Below are 17,972 nucleotides of genomic sequence, written 5' to 3'. Positions count from 1 at the left end.
TTTGTTCTAAATCTTTATGATTTCAGGCATAAAACTGTCTGAAAACTAAGATTTTAAACAATTCAGATGTGTCAACAATCCTCACTTTGTGACATCCTATTCCACATTTGAAATCTGTTTCAGAAAAATCTTAAAGTTCATGCATAAAAATTAGTTTATGACTTTTTGCAATGTGAAAATAATTGAACTTTAAGAACTATAAAGCAATATTTTTGGCCCATAAATAGCTGTTATACTCCTTTAATACTCCTACCTGTCTGGCTTCTGAATGCCATTGCCATTAAATATATATATTAAATATATATATAGGTTCAACCAAATGAGGCACAAAATACCATCTTCAATCTTAAACACATAAGACTTTGTTCCCAGTAGAATATTTTCAATTAAAAACATGGATGCAGATTTCAAAATGTAAGTTTATTTTTAATTAAAAACCATGTGATGAGATACAAAATGATTTTCTACAGACACTTGTACAAGTATCCACTTCATGAAAAATATTGCAACAAACACAGAATTAACATATTAAGTTCATCCGATATTCAAGTTCATCCTATATTCTCCACATAAAACTGAAACCACTGGAGCATTATTTCTTTCCCTTTCCCTTCCCATTATATGGCTTAGCCAACAGTGTGGGATCAATGTTTTTGGGGTCTAGGCCTTTAATTGAGAACAGCCTCTCTGCCCGCTGCTGTAGGGTTCCTCCACATTTCATCCCTCTCTCCACCAGGAGTGCCTTCAGTTTCTCCAGCCCTAATGTCTCCAAATCAGTTGAACTGCTGTAGTCATCAAAGTCAAAAGGCTTATCATCCTACAAAACATCAAAGTGACCATTTCATTCAGGCTTACTGGTAAATTGGTATGAACTCTTAACATGGTGCTGATATTTGTAGTTGTATACTATGTATGAAGTACAGTGAAACTCATTTAGTACTAACAAGGGTTCATCAAATTTACCGATATAACAAAACTGTTCTTAATCCCCAGCACCATTCTTCATATTTCTTTAATTTTAAGAATTAGTTATAACAAATTTGGATATGGACGTAACAAAATAGCTATCGTTCCCAAAATGCATGAAAACAAAGTATTTATATCAAGTCAGGTGTATTGAATTCTTTTTCCTGGAGAATCATTTTCAATTACATGTAATAATATACCACATTCATCGTATTACTTCTACTTTCATTTTTACCATCATATGTTCCTTACAACTATAATATCATAGTTACTAATTCCTCTGCTAGAAACCACTCACAACTAATCTTGGTTCTTTGGTGAATTAATGTGGGTAACCATAAATTAAACTACCAACACACTTCTCCATGTGTTTATACAGGTGGCAGTTTAGTCCCGGATCAATTCACATAACTAGCCAAACCCAAACCAATACTTATTGAAATCAAACATGAATATAAAGTTAACACACAGGTTATTATTTACTTCACTGTTAAATATACTTCTGTCACAAAAATTATTTTTACTTTGTAAGTTTATTTGATTGGGATAGTTTATTGAATTAGCTGATTTTGAAATAGAGCACATGAACATTTCATGGCTGTAAGCCTGAAAGCTGTAAATCTGAAAATAGAGATGGGTATTCCTCTTTCTAATCTGTAAGGAAATGTAAGTTATTGCAAGTCATCTAATGTGCTGATAGATGTACAGAGTGATTACTGTAGGGCATCTGCCATTATAACATGACAACAGTATTACTGAGTATACCTCTGTTTTCTTTGATTGCTCTGTAGCTGGTTCTGAAGTACTATTGTCAGTCTGACAGTCTGCGAGTATTGCTGAGTATACCTCTGTTTTCTTTGATTGCTCTGTAGCTGGTTCTGAAGTACTACTGTCAGTCTGACAGTCTGTGATATCCTGTTCAGGTTTCTCTGAGCTTGTCTGAGTGTATGTTTCAGGTGGATTTTGCAGAGTCTCCTTGCTATTCACTGATGTCACTTCTTCACCGGTGTCGCTGTCTGATGTACATTTATGTTCAGGGTTAACTTTTTCTGCCTGTTCAGAATCTGTGGAACCACATGCTGCCTCACTCTGGTCTTCTGAATCACTATTGGAGTCACTATCTTCATCACTTAAATTCTCAATGTCAATCCCTAACCTAAAAGATTGATGATGGTACATGTACACTGTGTATACCGTAAAACACGCTCATAACAAACACTTATAACAGATTTACACTTATTGCGAAGTGATATTTATTCCCCTTTGAAAGGAAAATAAAGAAAATTATATTGGATATCACTAAGTTTCATTATAACAAACTTTTTTTGCTGGCCCTGGAGGTTCGCTATAACCATGTTTTACTGTATATGGAAAATTTTGTCCAAGCCCCATTTCGAGCGACTCCATTTTCATTAGCCTTTAAATTCATTTATTAGATGAATGCCATATGAATTAGTCACAATTGAATGGAGACAGACCTGAAAGCTGTCCTAGCAATGGTAACTAAAGCTTGAAATCTAGGTCAGTTGCAACATCTGAATGGAAGAAGCATCGAGAGGTCTGCCATATAAACAAGTTCAGTATGTATTCCATTTCCCATAAGGCAATAACAGACCCAAGTGCTATCCATAAGTTTATGTCTACTTATTTAGTCAAACTTACCACAGCAGTCACCTAATGTCCTTTGGTCATAAAATTTCACAAGAAACTGCCATTTTACCCTGCCTTTAGTGGCCATTTTGACCAATCACATGGCCATATCTAGGGTTTCTATTAGAGTCAAATGATTTCTGAATGTACTGTTACTAATGTAAACATTTGGGCAGATTGTGGTGAGATCAAGAAAAAGTAATCTGTATAATTGGTTGGATAGGCCAATAAATTATCAAAATAATTAAATCTTAATGAGTTGTTGTTTACAAATTACAGCAAGTTCATTTTGAAAAGAATGACAGAAAAGGTTGAAATGGAAGCCCTCATTCTAAATTTTAAAAATATGAGGCATTTTAGATGATTTTAGATTGAGGTCAAGTGCCCATGCAATAGCAATTAAATTATCTTTATGGGCTGCAGGCCAATCTAGTTCCCAATTGTGTTAGAAAGTGCATATGGGGAAATGAAAAATTTGTTTTTATTGTTTCAGTAAAGTAATTCCTTATCATTAACGTGTATAAAAGTTCTCAATAAAATATCTAAATGTCTTAATAGCTGTTATTGATATATTTCATTCTTATTCTTTATTAATCAGATATTATTAAAGTGTGTAAGATTTAAAAGTAACTCGTTTATATACATGTCTGGGTATTGAATAAATAAATTTATGATAAAAAGAAAAGTTCTTTTGGTTTGAATATGCTTCAATTGCAAATATTAATATATATTTGGATATCCGTATATTTTGGTTATTGTGATGTTCAAAAACCGTGACGAGCTAATCAGAGTTGCAGAATCGTTATCATATCATGTGATATAGATCCAAACTATCAGCATGATACAGGTCATGTGACATAGATCCAAACTATCAGCATGATACAGGTCATGTGACATATCCAAACTATCAGCATGATACAGGTCATGTGACATAGATCCAAACTATCAGCATGATACAGGTCATGTGACATAGATCCAAACTATCAGCATGATACAGGTCATGTGACATAGATCCAAACTATCAGCATGATACAGGTCATGTGACATAGATCCAAACTATCAGCATGATACAGGTCATGCAGGTTGTCCTATTTAAAACGATGTAACACTTTTAACCATATTTCTTGAGCATGTTTGATTTCAACTCAAAACCTAATAATATTCATGTTTGGTTCATTTGCATACCATGACACTTCAACATTCTCTATTTAGAAATTGTAATGATAGACATGTCCTCTTGAACGAGCTGCAATTGTAAACCCTGCATATATGAATACAGAACTACTTGATAGATATAGTATGTCTATTTCATTGGCTGGGAAATTCAACAGAAATGAAAATATAATGTAAATGCAAGAAATAAACATTGTTTTAAAACATTAACACGTTTCATGTATTATGTCGGTGTGAGGCATTGTAGTTCATACCATCAAATCAATCAATCAAAATTACCATATATGCAAAAACCCAAATAAACCTGAAACTTGAATAAAAACCTATGAAAAGCACGTACATCAGTGTTGTCAGAATGGATTTTCTCCTCAGCAGGAATTCTCATAAACAAAGAAAGAAGCCATTTATTGTCATTCCTTAATTGTGAACAAAATGATTTTTTTAACAAAAACTTGAAGCCTGATATTGATATCGTAGATAGATAATAATAATCATAGTGACTGTTCTGTCGTGGTGTTCCGTGGAATTGAAAATTTAGAATTGCTGGTTAATCAGTCAAAAGAATTTATGACTGACCAGTTATAAAATTTTAACCAATTGCCGTCCCTATTTTTTTTTTTTTATTATACATATATGTACAATGGACCCTCAGATATCCGGATGCTTCAGCTTCTGGACGATTTTCCTTTGGAACGAATTTTTTCATCGTTGTTTTGTCTCATTTATCTGGAATTACCCATTCTGGATCCAAAGATCTTATTTGTTTACCACAAAATGCATTTTTCCTCTATATTTTGCTTTATTTATCTGGATGGAAATGTTTAATTGGTAACTGTTGTTAAAACACTAGCCTGACCCTCTATTTTTTAAAAATGCTACCATCCGTGATGAATGACTCACAGAGAAATTAATTATAGGGGTATCATCGATGTGTGTACTCACAGAGAAATTAATTATAGGGTATCATCGATGTGTGTACACCACAATCTCTCTTGTCTTGATGTATATTGAATTATATTTCTGTTAATTTTCCAACAAATGCAAACAGAAATACTACAAACTTTGATAAGAAAATCTTACATGAGTCAACTCATTTATAAGGTTACAGTTTCTCAAGATTATCATAAAGAAATGTTTAAACAGGATTAGACAGTAACCTATCTCCATAGTATCATACCATTCATTGTGTTTCTTGACTTTGGGACAAGGCCCTCCTTTGTCATCCCCCTTTCGCTTGAGTCCACTTCCAGATGGTCCTGCCTCCTCTTCTGAGGTTATCGTACATGACGCTTTCTGTTTAGTTTGGGCTCGCTGTAATCCTGATAAAAACATGTACATTTAAATCATTGAATTTTCTTGTTACATATTAAACTTGGTTCATACACATGCTCCTGTAGAAAATGTTTGGCTTTCTCCTATTATGAACAAAGGAACTATACATGTATGTAATAATTAACTTTAATAACATCCCCTCCTCCTTATTCTAATTCAACAGGAGCTGTGACAGCTTACCGATCTGTAGAGCATCCTCTAGGTTTTCTGCCACAACTGCTCTCTGTTTATCATATACTGGGTCATCAAACTTGTGGTTGGGCAGGGCTCGCCTTCTCTCCATTCTTTCCTTCCGTTTTTCCTCTCGCTCTTTTTCTTTCTCCGCCTTTTTGGCAACCCAATCTTTTAGTCTACAAAGAATTCACAGCATTAGAATGCCTGCAATTATCATAATTAAGATTTGAATGTATCTATGATTTTTTACTTTACTATTATATATTCATATCATATATTCATATATAACTTGCAAAAATCATCATTGGTCATATAGATTTTTATTTCACTCTGATTATCTAAAATTTTCTACAAGTACATGCAAATGTACATCTCATCTTAAAATATCATAATTACTGAACGTACTGTAAAACTTGTCTAATCCAGATGCTGGGCAGACCGAAATGACATTTATTTTTGTAAATTGTCACATAAATAAGTATCACAACAGATAGAATTTGTATTTCATGTTGTTTAATCCAAAGAATTGCTATGGTACATGTACCAAGCATAACCAGACCAGACAAGTTTCATTAAACATATAGTATGTTCATCATTTACCAACACTAAATTAATTGACTGTTAAAGTAAAAGTAGTACACTACATTGTAATACGGGATGAGTTCCTTTGAAAACTCAAATACATATACTCTTTGTCCTTTCGTGGTCTGTTCCTTAACTGTCGGTAAAGTAACATGAAACAGTAAGGATTACAGGGTCAGTAAAGTAACGCAACAGTAAGGATTACAGGGTCAGTAAAGTAACATGTAACAGTAAGGTTTACAGGGTCAGTAAAGTAACATGTAACAGTAAGGATTACAGGGTCAGTAAAGTAACATGTAACAGTAAGGATTACAGGGTCAGTAAAGTAACATGTAACAGTAAGGTTTACAGGGTCAGTAAAGTAACATGTAACAGTAAGGATTACAGGGTCAGTAAAGTAACATGTAACAGTAAGGATTACAGAGTCAGTAAAGTAACATGTAACAGTAAGGTTTACAGGGTCAGTAAAGTAACATGTAACAGTAAGGATTACAGGGTCAGTAAAGTAACATGTAACAGTAAGGATTACAGGGTCAGTAAAGTAACATGTAACAGTAAGGATTACAGGGTCAGTAAAGTAACATGTAACAGTAAGGATTACAGGGTCAGTAAAGTAACATGTAACAGTAAGGATTACAGGGTCAGTAAAGTAACATGTAACAGTAAGGTTTACAGGGTCAGTAAAGTAACATGTAACAGTAAGGATTACAGGGTCAGTAAAGTAACATGTAACAGTAAGGATTACAGGGTCAGTAAAGTAACATGTAACAGTAAGGATTACAGGGTCAGTAAAGTAACATGTAACAGTAAGGATTACAGGGTCAGTAAAGTAACATGTAACAGTAAGGATTACAGGGTCAGTAAAGTAACATGTAACAGTAAGGATTACAGGGTCAGTAAAGTAACATGTAACAGTAAGGTTTACAGGGTCAGTAAAGTAACATGTAACAGTAAGGGTTACAGGGTCAGTAAAGTAACATGTAACAGTAAGGATTACAGGGTCAGTAAAGTAACATGTAACAGTAAGGGTTACAGGGTCAGTAAAGTAAGGTGTTTTGTTTGCAAATATTTTTTTTATTTAAAAATTAGAACATCTATCTGTCTCTTTTAGGCATGTTTTATTAGATATTCACATCATGCACTATATCACAGCAAAATTTGGAGCCAAGAATCTCTTATTTGCAAACAAAACACCTTTTTTATCATTCCATGAAAAATCAGAAACAATTCATGTCAAATTATTGAGAGCTTTCTTTCAATGGTGAAATCATACTTCATAAGAGGTGTTTTAATGAGCCATCAAATAAAATTTTAGTGTAATGAGCTACCTTAACTAAAACTGCAGTTTTTCTTAATAAATTAATCATTCTAAGAATTTCCAGTTTAAAAATGCTATTTCACACAAATTTGGTACTTATTTTTTCCATAAGTTATATCTCATTAAATCCTACATGTAAATATATACTCTATGTGGGTCTTAGGAAACCTAAACACATCAAGCCATCACACCGTGTCACCTGACAGGCAAAATTCTGCTTGATCTGATGACATCATCTTTGTACATGTATTATTCAACATGTCTTGATAACTTTCATACACACTGACTTATATCCGTGTTTGTATTAAATAAACGAAAGTCACGATGATAACACAGTAAGACGTACAATATGTATATGATTGAATAAACACATCTTAAAAGAAGGTGGTTCAATTTCTTAAAGTAGCCTTGCCATTTGAACCCATAGCAAAGATGGATACTAACTGCTTTTCATTGTTGACGTCTCTCATTCGTCGTCCACTCAAATCTCGACAGGCTTCTCTGTTGTTTGTTTTATCAATCTGTGCTCCAATGGCTCGTAACATCGAACCAAACCCTAAAACACAGTAGTGTACACGAACAAACCCTAAAACACAGTAGTGTACACGAACAAACCCTAAAACACAGTAGTGTACATGAACAAACCCTAAAACACAGTAGTGTACACGAACAAACCCTAAAACACAGTAGTGTACACGAACAAACCCTAAAACACAGTAGTGTACACAACTGTCAAACAGGACTGTAAATTGCTCCTACACTTTTTTAAGTTAAATCTTATTTCAAATTTTCAATGATTATGAGAATTTCTAGATCTTGCAAACAAAAATTGAATAAAGAGTAAGTCACTCGCCAGTTTTCTCTATTAATAATCGATAATCACATGTACTGAGTCCAATTCATTGTTACTATGTAAACAAGTGTCAAATGCAGTAGTTGAATATCTAAATAATCTTACAGACTCTTACCTCCTTTGCCACCCAGCACCCTGGGTACAATCCGATAAATTCTGCCCTCTTCAATCTCATCTTGTCTATGAACAATTTTTCCATTACATGTGATGTAAAAGTCATTCTGGAATGCATTTCAAAAAGAATACAATTACATATATCTAAGAATAAACCATGTAAGATATAGAAACTTTGAAATTACAGCTCAGCATGATGAAGATCATTCCAAAGTGGAGCTGCTTCATTCTTTTAAGTTCACAACCAATGTTCCCACTGAAGGTATTGTATACAAGGAAAGAGCTATATTTGTTTAAATGTTAAAGGCGTATTTAGTCATGGAAAAGTGTGAAAACTCACGTAAAATCTTCATGACCATTAAAATTTTCTTGTATGACAAAACTTTGACAATATTCATAACCAGATTCATGCCATTTCTTTTAGTTTGACCTCATAAATGAAGCATTTTATCATCTGCCATCCAATCTTTTTTACCAAATCATTACTTTTGATGCTTGGTACCAATGGGAATAAAATTAGCTACCTGTCAAAAATTCCATTGTTACCTGCAAACAGCTGATTGCAAAAGTGATCATGGTGATATGTGTTTGGAAAATCTCTGTATTTGCCAAATTGCTAATTATTTGACTTGTATATACATGTACATGTATATGCTTCTGAATTGAAGCCATTAGGATAAAGGCTGGGGTCATCTATCTAACAAAATATTAAGATATGGCAAACAACAGTTATTTCTGCAAATCAATTTTTATAGAGTTCTTGAAATAAACAAATGCCAGCATTTTTACATCAACAAAAATTACTATATATTATCATCTTTTGCAAAAAATCATGGAATAAATTAATGTCATCACCATTTCATTCAGACAAACTTTTTAAATTATTTAGCTGTGAGAAGCTTCATCAAATATATTATAAATGTATTCTTGGTGTACATAACAAAAGTACAAATATTACTGTACTGTCAGAATAGGGGATTTTGAGTTCTTCCATCTCCATGTTTATTCTGCATTCAGTCACTGTTGCGCTATATTGTTTTAAGCATAGTCATTTCCGGTTTATCGTCGTGAACATAAATACACAAGTGTATAGCCTATTATGATGGACATTGATTCTATGCAAGTATCGAACTGAGGAAATTTCTGTTATAGATGAGTGTTTCTTGTTCCTACTACCATAAAAGTAACCTACAAAGGCTATATGTAAGCTTGTGATTGGTATGACTTCGGAAATTATTTCTAAAAATTGTTGGTGTAGCTAGATGCATACAATTTTTTTTATCTCAAGCTCTTGATCTCAAGCTCATTGAAAAATGATTGAATTGTTGAAAATTATCAATGAAAATGTGGTAAAAAATTCAAGACATACCAGATCTTGAAAGTTATGACGTCCCATCATGATTTATCTTTATTAAAATTGGGCGCCATTGAAATGAACATCAACTTCGGCATTACAAATCCGATAATGGATATATCAGTACTTCCGTGGCATGCACATAAAATCAGGGAGGGGAGATTGTCCCCTTTTAATGACCACCATTTTCTATTATTCATATAAACAAATAAAGATATATTTCATGACAAAAACCCCATCCCCAACTTTTAATGGCAGAAGTGAATGGTATGAATGCAAGGTCGAAGTTATGAAGTGAATCCTTGTGTTCTCCCCACGATTCAAATAATGGGAGTTTGGGAAATAGAATATCAATCAATAGAACATGTTAGGTTTTGATTAATTTATTCTTATTGATTTGTAAAGACATTTTCTCCAGCAATCCCCCCCCCTTCCCTGCAATATGATGCGATATGCCTTGTTTACCCCTCTTCGTAGTGTTCGAAATTAACCATAGACCGATACTATGTCAAATGACACAGGTCTATGCCAATTTTAATTGGGATAGACCAAATTGTCTATGCCGATTTTCTAGATTTAAAGCAAAAGAGTTATCCCAAAAGTCGACGTCTGATAAACGTTATGAGGAAAGGAGGACATTGTTTTGGAAATGGAGAGAAAATATGCTTTCTAAGTATACATTAGAAGTAAATAATATGTTTTAAATTTGTGTTATTATTTTTATTTTTTTTTCAATGTTGCGGTCTATGCTAATTCGATGAGGTCTATGTCATCTTATTTTGGCATAGACCCATCGTCTATACCAGGTTTTGAACCAATTTCGAACACTGAATCCGTATTACATATGAGGGCTAGTCAATAAGTAACCAGCATAACTTATTTCCGGTTGAGAACCACCTCTTCTTTTTCAATGTAATTACCATCTAGTGTGAAGCACTTAGACCAACAGTGTTAAGTGCCATCAGCCCAGAACTGAAAAAGTCAGGGTTCTTTCCATTGACCCACTCCTCAACTACCATCACGACTTCTTCAGACCAGAAATGATGTCCACAGAAATTCTTTTTCAAGTTTGGGAATAGGAAGAAGTCGCTAGGAGCTAGGTCAGGGAATAGGCAGGATGTGGTATTCATACCCGTTTCGCTCTACAGCATCCATTGCAAGTGTGGAGTCTCACATTGTCCTGTTGCAGCAAAACACCTTTGGAGAGTTTACCTTGGTGTTTTTCATGGATGGCGGCAGTTCTCAGCTGGTGTAGCAAGTTTGCATAGTACACTCCAGTTATTGTACTTCTGTTGGGTAAAAAGTCGAACATAATAACGCCTTTTGCGTCCCAAAATACTGTGGCCATCACCTTGCCAGCAGATGATTGCGTCTTGAACTTCTTTGGCCTTGGGGGACCCAGGCCCTACCCACTGACAACTCTGAGCTTTATTCTCTATCTATAATGAACCTAAGTGTCATCTACAGTCACCAGACGCGAAAGAAAATCATCTTTTGACCTAAAACGCTTCAACAAGGTGCTGCATACTAATGCTCTGGTTACCATTTGCTCATCGCTATGGGATTTGGGGACCCAACGGGCTGTTAGCTTGAGCATACCTAAACGATCATGCAAGATTGTTGAAACGCTACCATGTGAAATGCCTAATGCGGAGTAATGCCTGCGCTATTTCTTCCACCTGAATTCGCCTATCAGAGTATACCAGATCCTGAACTTTCTTCCACAGCTTAACTTAATAATTAACAGTTATAAATTTGGAATACGTTAATAAAATCATCAGTATTGAGGAATGTATATTTTAATCAATTATGAAAGAAATTGTTTAATGTAATGGCTTAAGCTTCTTTTTTCTTTTTTGGTATTTGATGTTTCTTTTGCAAGTTTCTTAAAAATATTTATTATAGATAAATATTTGTAACATTACGGTCTGTCTTCAATGTAATTGGCCGAATTGCATTGTGATGTCACATTATTGTTTTATGTGGCATTGTGATGTCAACGTCATTGTTTTATGTGGCATTGTGATGTCATTGTGTTTTCTTGGTGTCTATGTGAAAGCCACGATAGGTAAGTACTCTCCAGATTTTAAGTTTCACATGGCAATATTATATCGAAATGTAAATAAACACAATTCAATCATATACAACACAAAATGCTTACAATATCTGACTCTGAAATATCAGAAATAATCTTTGTAATGTCCATATTCTTCAGGTTTCACTAGCTTCTTGCGGAATCGATGCTTCCGGAAAAACAAGATATTTACCTCCGTCACACGAAAGAGTGCGAAAGCCGACCTTTGAGGTGCAAAATCGAAACTACAACATTTACCGATTCGTCCATGGCTGAGGCACCACCTGACGATATTGTAGAAATTGTTTTGGAGAGAGGAAATCATGGTTTGAAAATAATACACTTCCAACTTTATCTCTTAGTCTATTTGAATATATGTAATATGCCGCAAAAGTGTTTTCGAATTTCCTCGATCTTTTTAACAATCACCAACTTCATCAGTTGTTGAAAAATTATGAAAAACTTTCATTAGAAACACAAAATACTAAAAAAGGAAGAAGTTACATAGGGACCTATCCTAATCATTTCATGGTGAATGGTATTGTGATTAGACAAACGGGTCCAGCAAAATAGTGTCGTGATTTAGCAATATGTAAATCTAAGTCTAAAACATAACAGTTGGATTGTTCAATAAATTGATAACATTTAGACCTACTGTTGAAGTCAAATTTGAAGCTGAAACTTTTTGTTTGGTTGTAAATTTATCAAAACAGTTAAAATTTTCAAAGCTTGATAACGCTATTACAAGTAGCAAAAAATATAAGAATTTTAAGTAAGAACATTATGTAGAGTGGATATAAAAACAGTGAATTAAAACCTGGTGAAAGTGGATTTAGACCCCCCCCCCCCTCCTCCAATAAAAAATAACACATGAAAATAACCAGAATTAAATTTAATGCTGTATACACATATAAATTGGCTGTAAATGTTAAAAATTCTAAACATTTAAAATGAAATACCTTGCTCCTAATTACTAATTAGGTTAATAAAAAAACAAAAACAATAAATTTTAAAATTGCCAACTTTATGGTGAGTGTGATCACAGTGTACAAGCTCTTAATCTCTAAACAAGGATTAACAAAACTGTCAAAAGTGTTTTTAAAATGAAATGGAATGATTGCTTTATTTTTTGTGGACTGCAATGTATGATAATCAAGTTTCAAGTAGTACAGATAAAGTACAGATTTTTTTTGGTGTAAATTTTATATCTTTTGTTAGTCTCGGATTTGTCACTCAGCATAGATATATATAGGTATGATAAATGTACTCCTTTATGAAATGAGGCCCCTGGAATTTATATGTATATATACACAAATATGAATGATTTTACAATAGAGTAGACAGTACTGTTTTGTGTTCCCATTAACACCAGATCCTATTTTACTATTCAGTGATCAAATATCACCTACATGTATTCATCTTTTGTATGGTACTGGACTTTAACTTTGCCTGTTATTAGCTCTTTATCATCAAAGAGATAAATCTGAGCCCGCCAAGATTTCATAAATAATTTAGCAAATGGACATACTTATATCAATTAGGCACTCTTTTCCTTCGCTGCAACGGTGGCATATACAAGGTCATGGTGCAGATAACTGGTGTATCTACTGTATTTTCAATTTAAGACTTACCTTGTACAATACTTTTTTCTCCCAACATTGAACAGAGTTGGATGAGATCAGCTGTGTAAGTATCATTTTAGTGGCATCTATATAGTGTCATGGACCCTGAAGCAAGAGTGCTAATTTGTGATTTTGCTTTAAAATATGAAATCTGTCTATCAGTAACACAGAAGTACAAATTCACATCAAATAATGCATTGGCTAAATTCGGGCTAGGTTGTAAATATACTAAGATAATTACACATACAACTGGCATGGGATATAACATACGACTACATGTACACCTTAGTATAGCAGAAATGCATGTATGCAGAGGTTTGATATTTTGAATACTTTGGGTTTGATAGTGACCAAGTTGTGAGAGGAATATCCATTATGTTAAAGTAGAACATTTGTAACTTCATTTATTAGTACTTTATACTGTCTCGCTTTTGAGCTAGCTTTTCTAGTGATGTGATATGGTAAAGTCTCTCTCTTGATCATGCAAGTTGAGCAATGACGAGCATGATCAGCCCTTGGATGTACTGTATAATATTATAGTACTATATAATATTTCCTTTTATTAGGATAAAATTATTGTGATATTCTATCAACAAATATTGAAAGAGAAAAGTAATAGCTCGTTGTTTTACAGGCCTTGGTTTTAACATCAGGGGAGGTGTAGATATTCCATATGTGCAGGAAGATTCAGGAATTTTTGTCACCAAAATCAGAGAGGATGGAGCAGCTTTCTTAGATGGTCGTTTAAAAGAAGGAGATAAAATTCTTGAAGTATGTCATTTGATATATTGAGCATATCTCATAATAGATTTTTTTTTTTTTACATACACTTGTGTAATATCTTAAAAAATCATTCTTTGTATATACTTGTCAGATGTTGGTGGTCTGATATTAAAACTCCCCATGTGTTTATATTTTTCAGATTAATGGACATACATTAAAGAGAGTTACCCATAACGAGGCAGTACAACACTTTGTCAATGCAGGGGAAGTTGTTACACTAAAAGTTCAACCAGGAGCAGAAGAGGCAATACAGGTAAGTTGATGTTATAGAATTGAAACACAATACCCCCATGAACAAAACAAAACAAAAAAACAGAAATGAAAGAAAGAGAGTATTTCAAACACACACAAATAGTAAACCAAAATACACAGGACAAAGATTTTTGTGTAAAAGTACAATTTTTGTTTCATTTATGGTGGCATATACAAATCTTTTTGGGAAATTGAAACATTGCCTTTTTCATCAGCAAAAACGAAAGGTGCAATCTTCAAAACATAACAATATGTAAATACATTTTAATTTTTTCCTACTAGTAAGCAAATTTTCAAGGCAATCATTGATTAATAAATCAGTGTAGAACGAAAATAAAATATTTGGGGTCAACTGGAGCACTTAATGACTCTGTCATTGTGTTATGATGATGTTGCTGAATGTTACAAAGTAGTGGCAGTCAATAAATCTATTATGACATATTGTAATATTAAAGTATTGTGTAATGTAGTGTAATTAAAAGTTACCTCCCTCAAGATTAGGAAAATTCTGATACTTCTTGATGTTTACACTTAGCAGACACCAGGTACAATGCTTACTAAGCAAATAACAATTAGTGTCAATGTCTAAAATTCATCTAGTAGTAACCTGTCTGAGACTTCAATATTTTATTCAGTATAATCCCTTAGAGCATTGTTTGTATTATATACCTTATCTGTGTGTGCATCTGAACACCACATAAAGAGTACTACATGTAGTAATAGACATGTTAGGTTACATGTAGCAGTAAACAGCAGTGTGTCTGTGACATCATAGTATACTAAATGTAGTGATAGACATGTTAGGTTACATGTAACAGTAAACAGCAGTGTGTCTGTGACATCATAGTATACTAAATGTAGTGATAGACATGTTAGGTTACATGTAACAGTAAACAGCAGTGTGTCTGTGACATCATAGTATACTAAATGTAGTGATAGACATGTTAGGTTACATGTAGCAGTAAACAGCAGTGTGTCTGTGGCATCATAGTATACTAAATGTAGTGATAGACATGTTAGGTTACATGTAACAGTAAACAGCAGTGTGTCTGTGACATCATAGTATACTAAATGTAGTGATAGACATGTTAGGTTACATGTAGCAGTAAACAGCAGTGTGTCTGTGACATCATAGTATACTAAATGTAGTGATAGACATGTTAGGTTACATGTAGCAGTAAACAGCAGTGTGTCTGTGACATCATAGTATACTAAATGTAGTGATAGACATGTTAGGTTACATGTAACAGTAAACAGCAGTGTGTCTGTGGCATCATAGTATACTAAATGTAGTGATAGACATGTTAGGTTACATGTAACAGTAAACAGCAGTGTGTCTGTGGCATCATAGTATACTGCTCTGGGTATAGGTGTGTGATAAAAAAAAATTCAGCAGTAAGAATCAGCTGAGGGTACATGTTGTCTGGGACTGATGTGCGAGAATAAGCTATTCTGGTGCCCTGTTTTACAAAAGAACTTATGACAAAGACTAAAAATGTTACGTAGTTTTAAAACTCATCAACTTAAGTTAGAGACATTATACTTATATTCAATTACATAACTTAATTCTTATTCACATCAAAATAACAATCAATTTAAAGAATGAATTAAATTGCAGAAGATTTTGGTCTTTGTCTTAAGCTCTTCTGTAAAACGTGGCCCTGGCACAAGTTTTACTAAACTATTTATCTTATTACAAAATTCTAAGTTTAGAATTTCGTAAATTCAAACTTTAAACGATTCGACGCTTCCTGTTTTACTAAATTAAATGTGTTCTTAAGTAGTTGATGACAGGCAGGTTTGTCTTCATTTCTCTCAAGATGTCCTGAAACAGCATAAAGATGCTCAATTTTATTTAGATGACACAAAACACATAGGCTGTTGTACAGTGGCAATGATTTTAACACAACATAAGTTAAGAAGTTTATAGAATGAATATTAAGCTGAGTTTACAATGAAATCTTGAACTTAAAGAATGAAGTTTAGTAAAACTCGCGCCTGGTTGTTTAGAGTCTAGTTGTTACAATGTCTCTCCAGAAGCATAACATGTGACTACATGTACACCTAGTATGACCTCAGTCATCAAGGAACATACTTTAAAACCATCAACTAAACACAAAGATACAAGTACATTGTTTCTGATTTAGCAGAGGTCAAAACAACTACACGACTCAGACTTAGAGAAATGATTTTAGAATATATACAGTTTTATTGGATTGACATCTGATTTTAAGTCTTTTTTTTAAATACCAGCAGCAAAAGGAGAATGAAGAAAATGAGCAGGGCTCCAGAAATTCCACTTCATCATCACGACGGAAGCCCTCCAATGCGTTCTCCACTAACACACTGGTATACATTAGTCTAGGTGCAGTCGCGGCAGCAGCTGCTGTTGGATTTTTTTACTTCAAAATGAGGCGATGAACAATGATGATATAATATATAAACGTAAGCTGTGTGTGGATCATTTGACATTAGTTATTTAAGTTACATGTATAGGTGTATGCGTACTAAGTACTAGGGTTTAGAATAAGTCAGAAAATCTGTAAATGTGATGTCCAGGCGACAGCAACACTTTATAATAATGTGATCATGAGTATAATCCCTTTCCCTTGTAAATCTAATTTTTGTTTTTTAATAAACTATTTTGCTCGTATTACGACTTCGTCTTTATCAAGTAAAAGTGTTAAAAACCGTCATCTGATGGTAACATACACTAATGTCTGGTACAACATACACCAATGTCTGGTACAATATACACCAATGTCTGGTACAACATACACCAATGTCTGGTACAACATTCACTAATGTCTGCTACAACATACACCAATGTCTGGTACAATATACACCAATGTCTGGTACAACATACACCAATGTCTGGTACAATATACACCAATGTCTGGTACAACATTCAATAATGTCTGGTACAACATACACCAATGTCTGGTACAACATACACCAATGTCTGGTACAATATACACCAATGTCTGGTACAACATACACCAATGTCTGGTACAACATACACTAATGTCTGGTGGTACAATATACACCAATGTCTGGTACAACATACACCAATGTCTGGTGGTACAATATACACCAATGTCTGGTACAACATAACCAATGTCTGGTACAACATACACCAATGTCTGGTACAACATTCAATAATGTCTGGTACAACATACACCAATATCTGGTACAACATACACTAATGTCTGGTACAACATACACTAATGTCTGGTGGTACAATATACACCAATGTCTGGTACAACATAACCAATGTCTGGTACAACATAACCAATATCTGGTACAACATACACTAATGTCTGGTACAACATACACCAATGTCTGGTGGTACAATATACACCAATGTCTGGTACAACATTCAATAATGTCTGGTACAACATACACCAATATCTGGTACAACATACACTAATGTCTGGTACAACATACACTAATGTCTGGTACAACATTCACTAATGTCTGGTACAACATTCACTAATGTCTGGTACAACATACACCAATGTCTGGTGGTACAATATACACCAATGTCTGGTACAACATAACCAATGTCTGGTACAACATAACCAATATCTGGTACAACATACACTAATGTCTGGTACAACATTCAGTAATGTCTGGTACAACATACACTAATGTCTGGTACAACATACACCAATGTCTGGTACAACATACACTAATGTCTGGTACAACATACACCAATGTCTGGT

General features: G+C 33.9%; 2 protein-coding genes across 4 annotated transcripts; one reads left to right on the top strand and one right to left on the bottom strand.

Annotated features, from left to right (window-relative positions):
- Positions 1–401: 401 nt before the first annotated feature.
- On the bottom strand, positions 402–11,787 carry LOC125650395 (splicing regulator SDE2-like). 2 transcript variants are annotated; one of them, XM_048878661.2, is made up of 7 exons: positions 11,678–11,787; positions 8,164–8,269; positions 7,640–7,751; positions 5,302–5,471; positions 4,967–5,108; positions 1,732–2,122; positions 402–817 (listed from the first exon to the last, which is right to left on the bottom strand). In XM_048878661.2, the coding sequence occupies exons 1-7, from the start codon at positions 11,720–11,722 to the stop codon at positions 593–595; spliced, it is 1,191 nt and encodes a 396-aa protein (XP_048734618.1). In that variant the 5' UTR covers positions 11,723–11,787; the 3' UTR covers positions 402–592. The 2 variants fall into 2 exon arrangements, with proteins under 2 accessions (XP_048734618.1, XP_048734619.1); XM_048878662.2 differs by having other exon boundaries at positions 1,813–2,122.
- LOC125650396 (disks large homolog 1-like) lies at positions 11,526–16,900 on the top strand. Of its 2 annotated transcripts, none has more exons than XM_048878664.2 (5): positions 11,526–11,584; positions 11,732–11,916; positions 13,847–13,983; positions 14,135–14,248; positions 16,504–16,900. In XM_048878664.2, exons 2-5 carry the CDS (start codon positions 11,757–11,759, stop codon positions 16,666–16,668), a joined length of 576 nt encoding a protein of 191 aa, XP_048734621.2. In that variant the 5' UTR covers positions 11,526–11,584; positions 11,732–11,756; the 3' UTR covers positions 16,669–16,900. The 2 variants fall into 2 exon arrangements, with proteins under 2 accessions (XP_048734621.2, XP_048734620.2); XM_048878663.2 differs by having other exon boundaries at positions 16,501–16,900.
- Positions 16,901–17,972: the final 1,072 nt, after the last annotated feature.

Source organism: Ostrea edulis, chromosome 5, assembly GCF_947568905.1.
Source record: "Ostrea edulis chromosome 5, xbOstEdul1.1, whole genome shotgun sequence".
NCBI classification, from domain to species: Eukaryota; Metazoa; Mollusca; class Bivalvia; order Ostreida; family Ostreidae; genus Ostrea; species Ostrea edulis.
The sequence above is the reverse complement of the archived record's forward strand: the minus strand, read 5'-3'. Positions and strand labels throughout refer to the sequence as shown.

Excerpts from the sequence above, each read along its gene's own strand:
- LOC125650395 (XM_048878661.2), bottom strand. The coding sequence starts at position 11,722 with ATGGACATTACAAAGATTATTTCTGATATTTCAGAGTCAGATATT. Across the intron at positions 8,270-11,677 it reads ATATTTCAGAGTCAGATATT|AATGACTTTTACATCACATG; the intron begins GTAAGCATTTTG and ends AATGCATTCCAG. Across the intron at positions 2,123-4,966 it reads GTCAAGAAACACAATGAATG|GTTAGGGATTGACATTGAGA; the intron begins GTATGATACTAT and ends TCAATCTTTTAG.
- LOC125650396 (XM_048878663.2), top strand. The coding sequence starts at position 11,757 with ATGCTTCCGGAAAAACAAGATATTTACCTCCGTCACACGAAAGAGTGC. Across the intron at positions 11,917-13,846 it reads TTTGGAGAGAGGAAATCATG|GCCTTGGTTTTAACATCAGG; the intron begins GTTTGAAAATAA and ends GTTGTTTTACAG. Across the intron at positions 13,984-14,134 it reads AAGGAGATAAAATTCTTGAA|ATTAATGGACATACATTAAA; the intron begins GTATGTCATTTG and ends TATATTTTTCAG.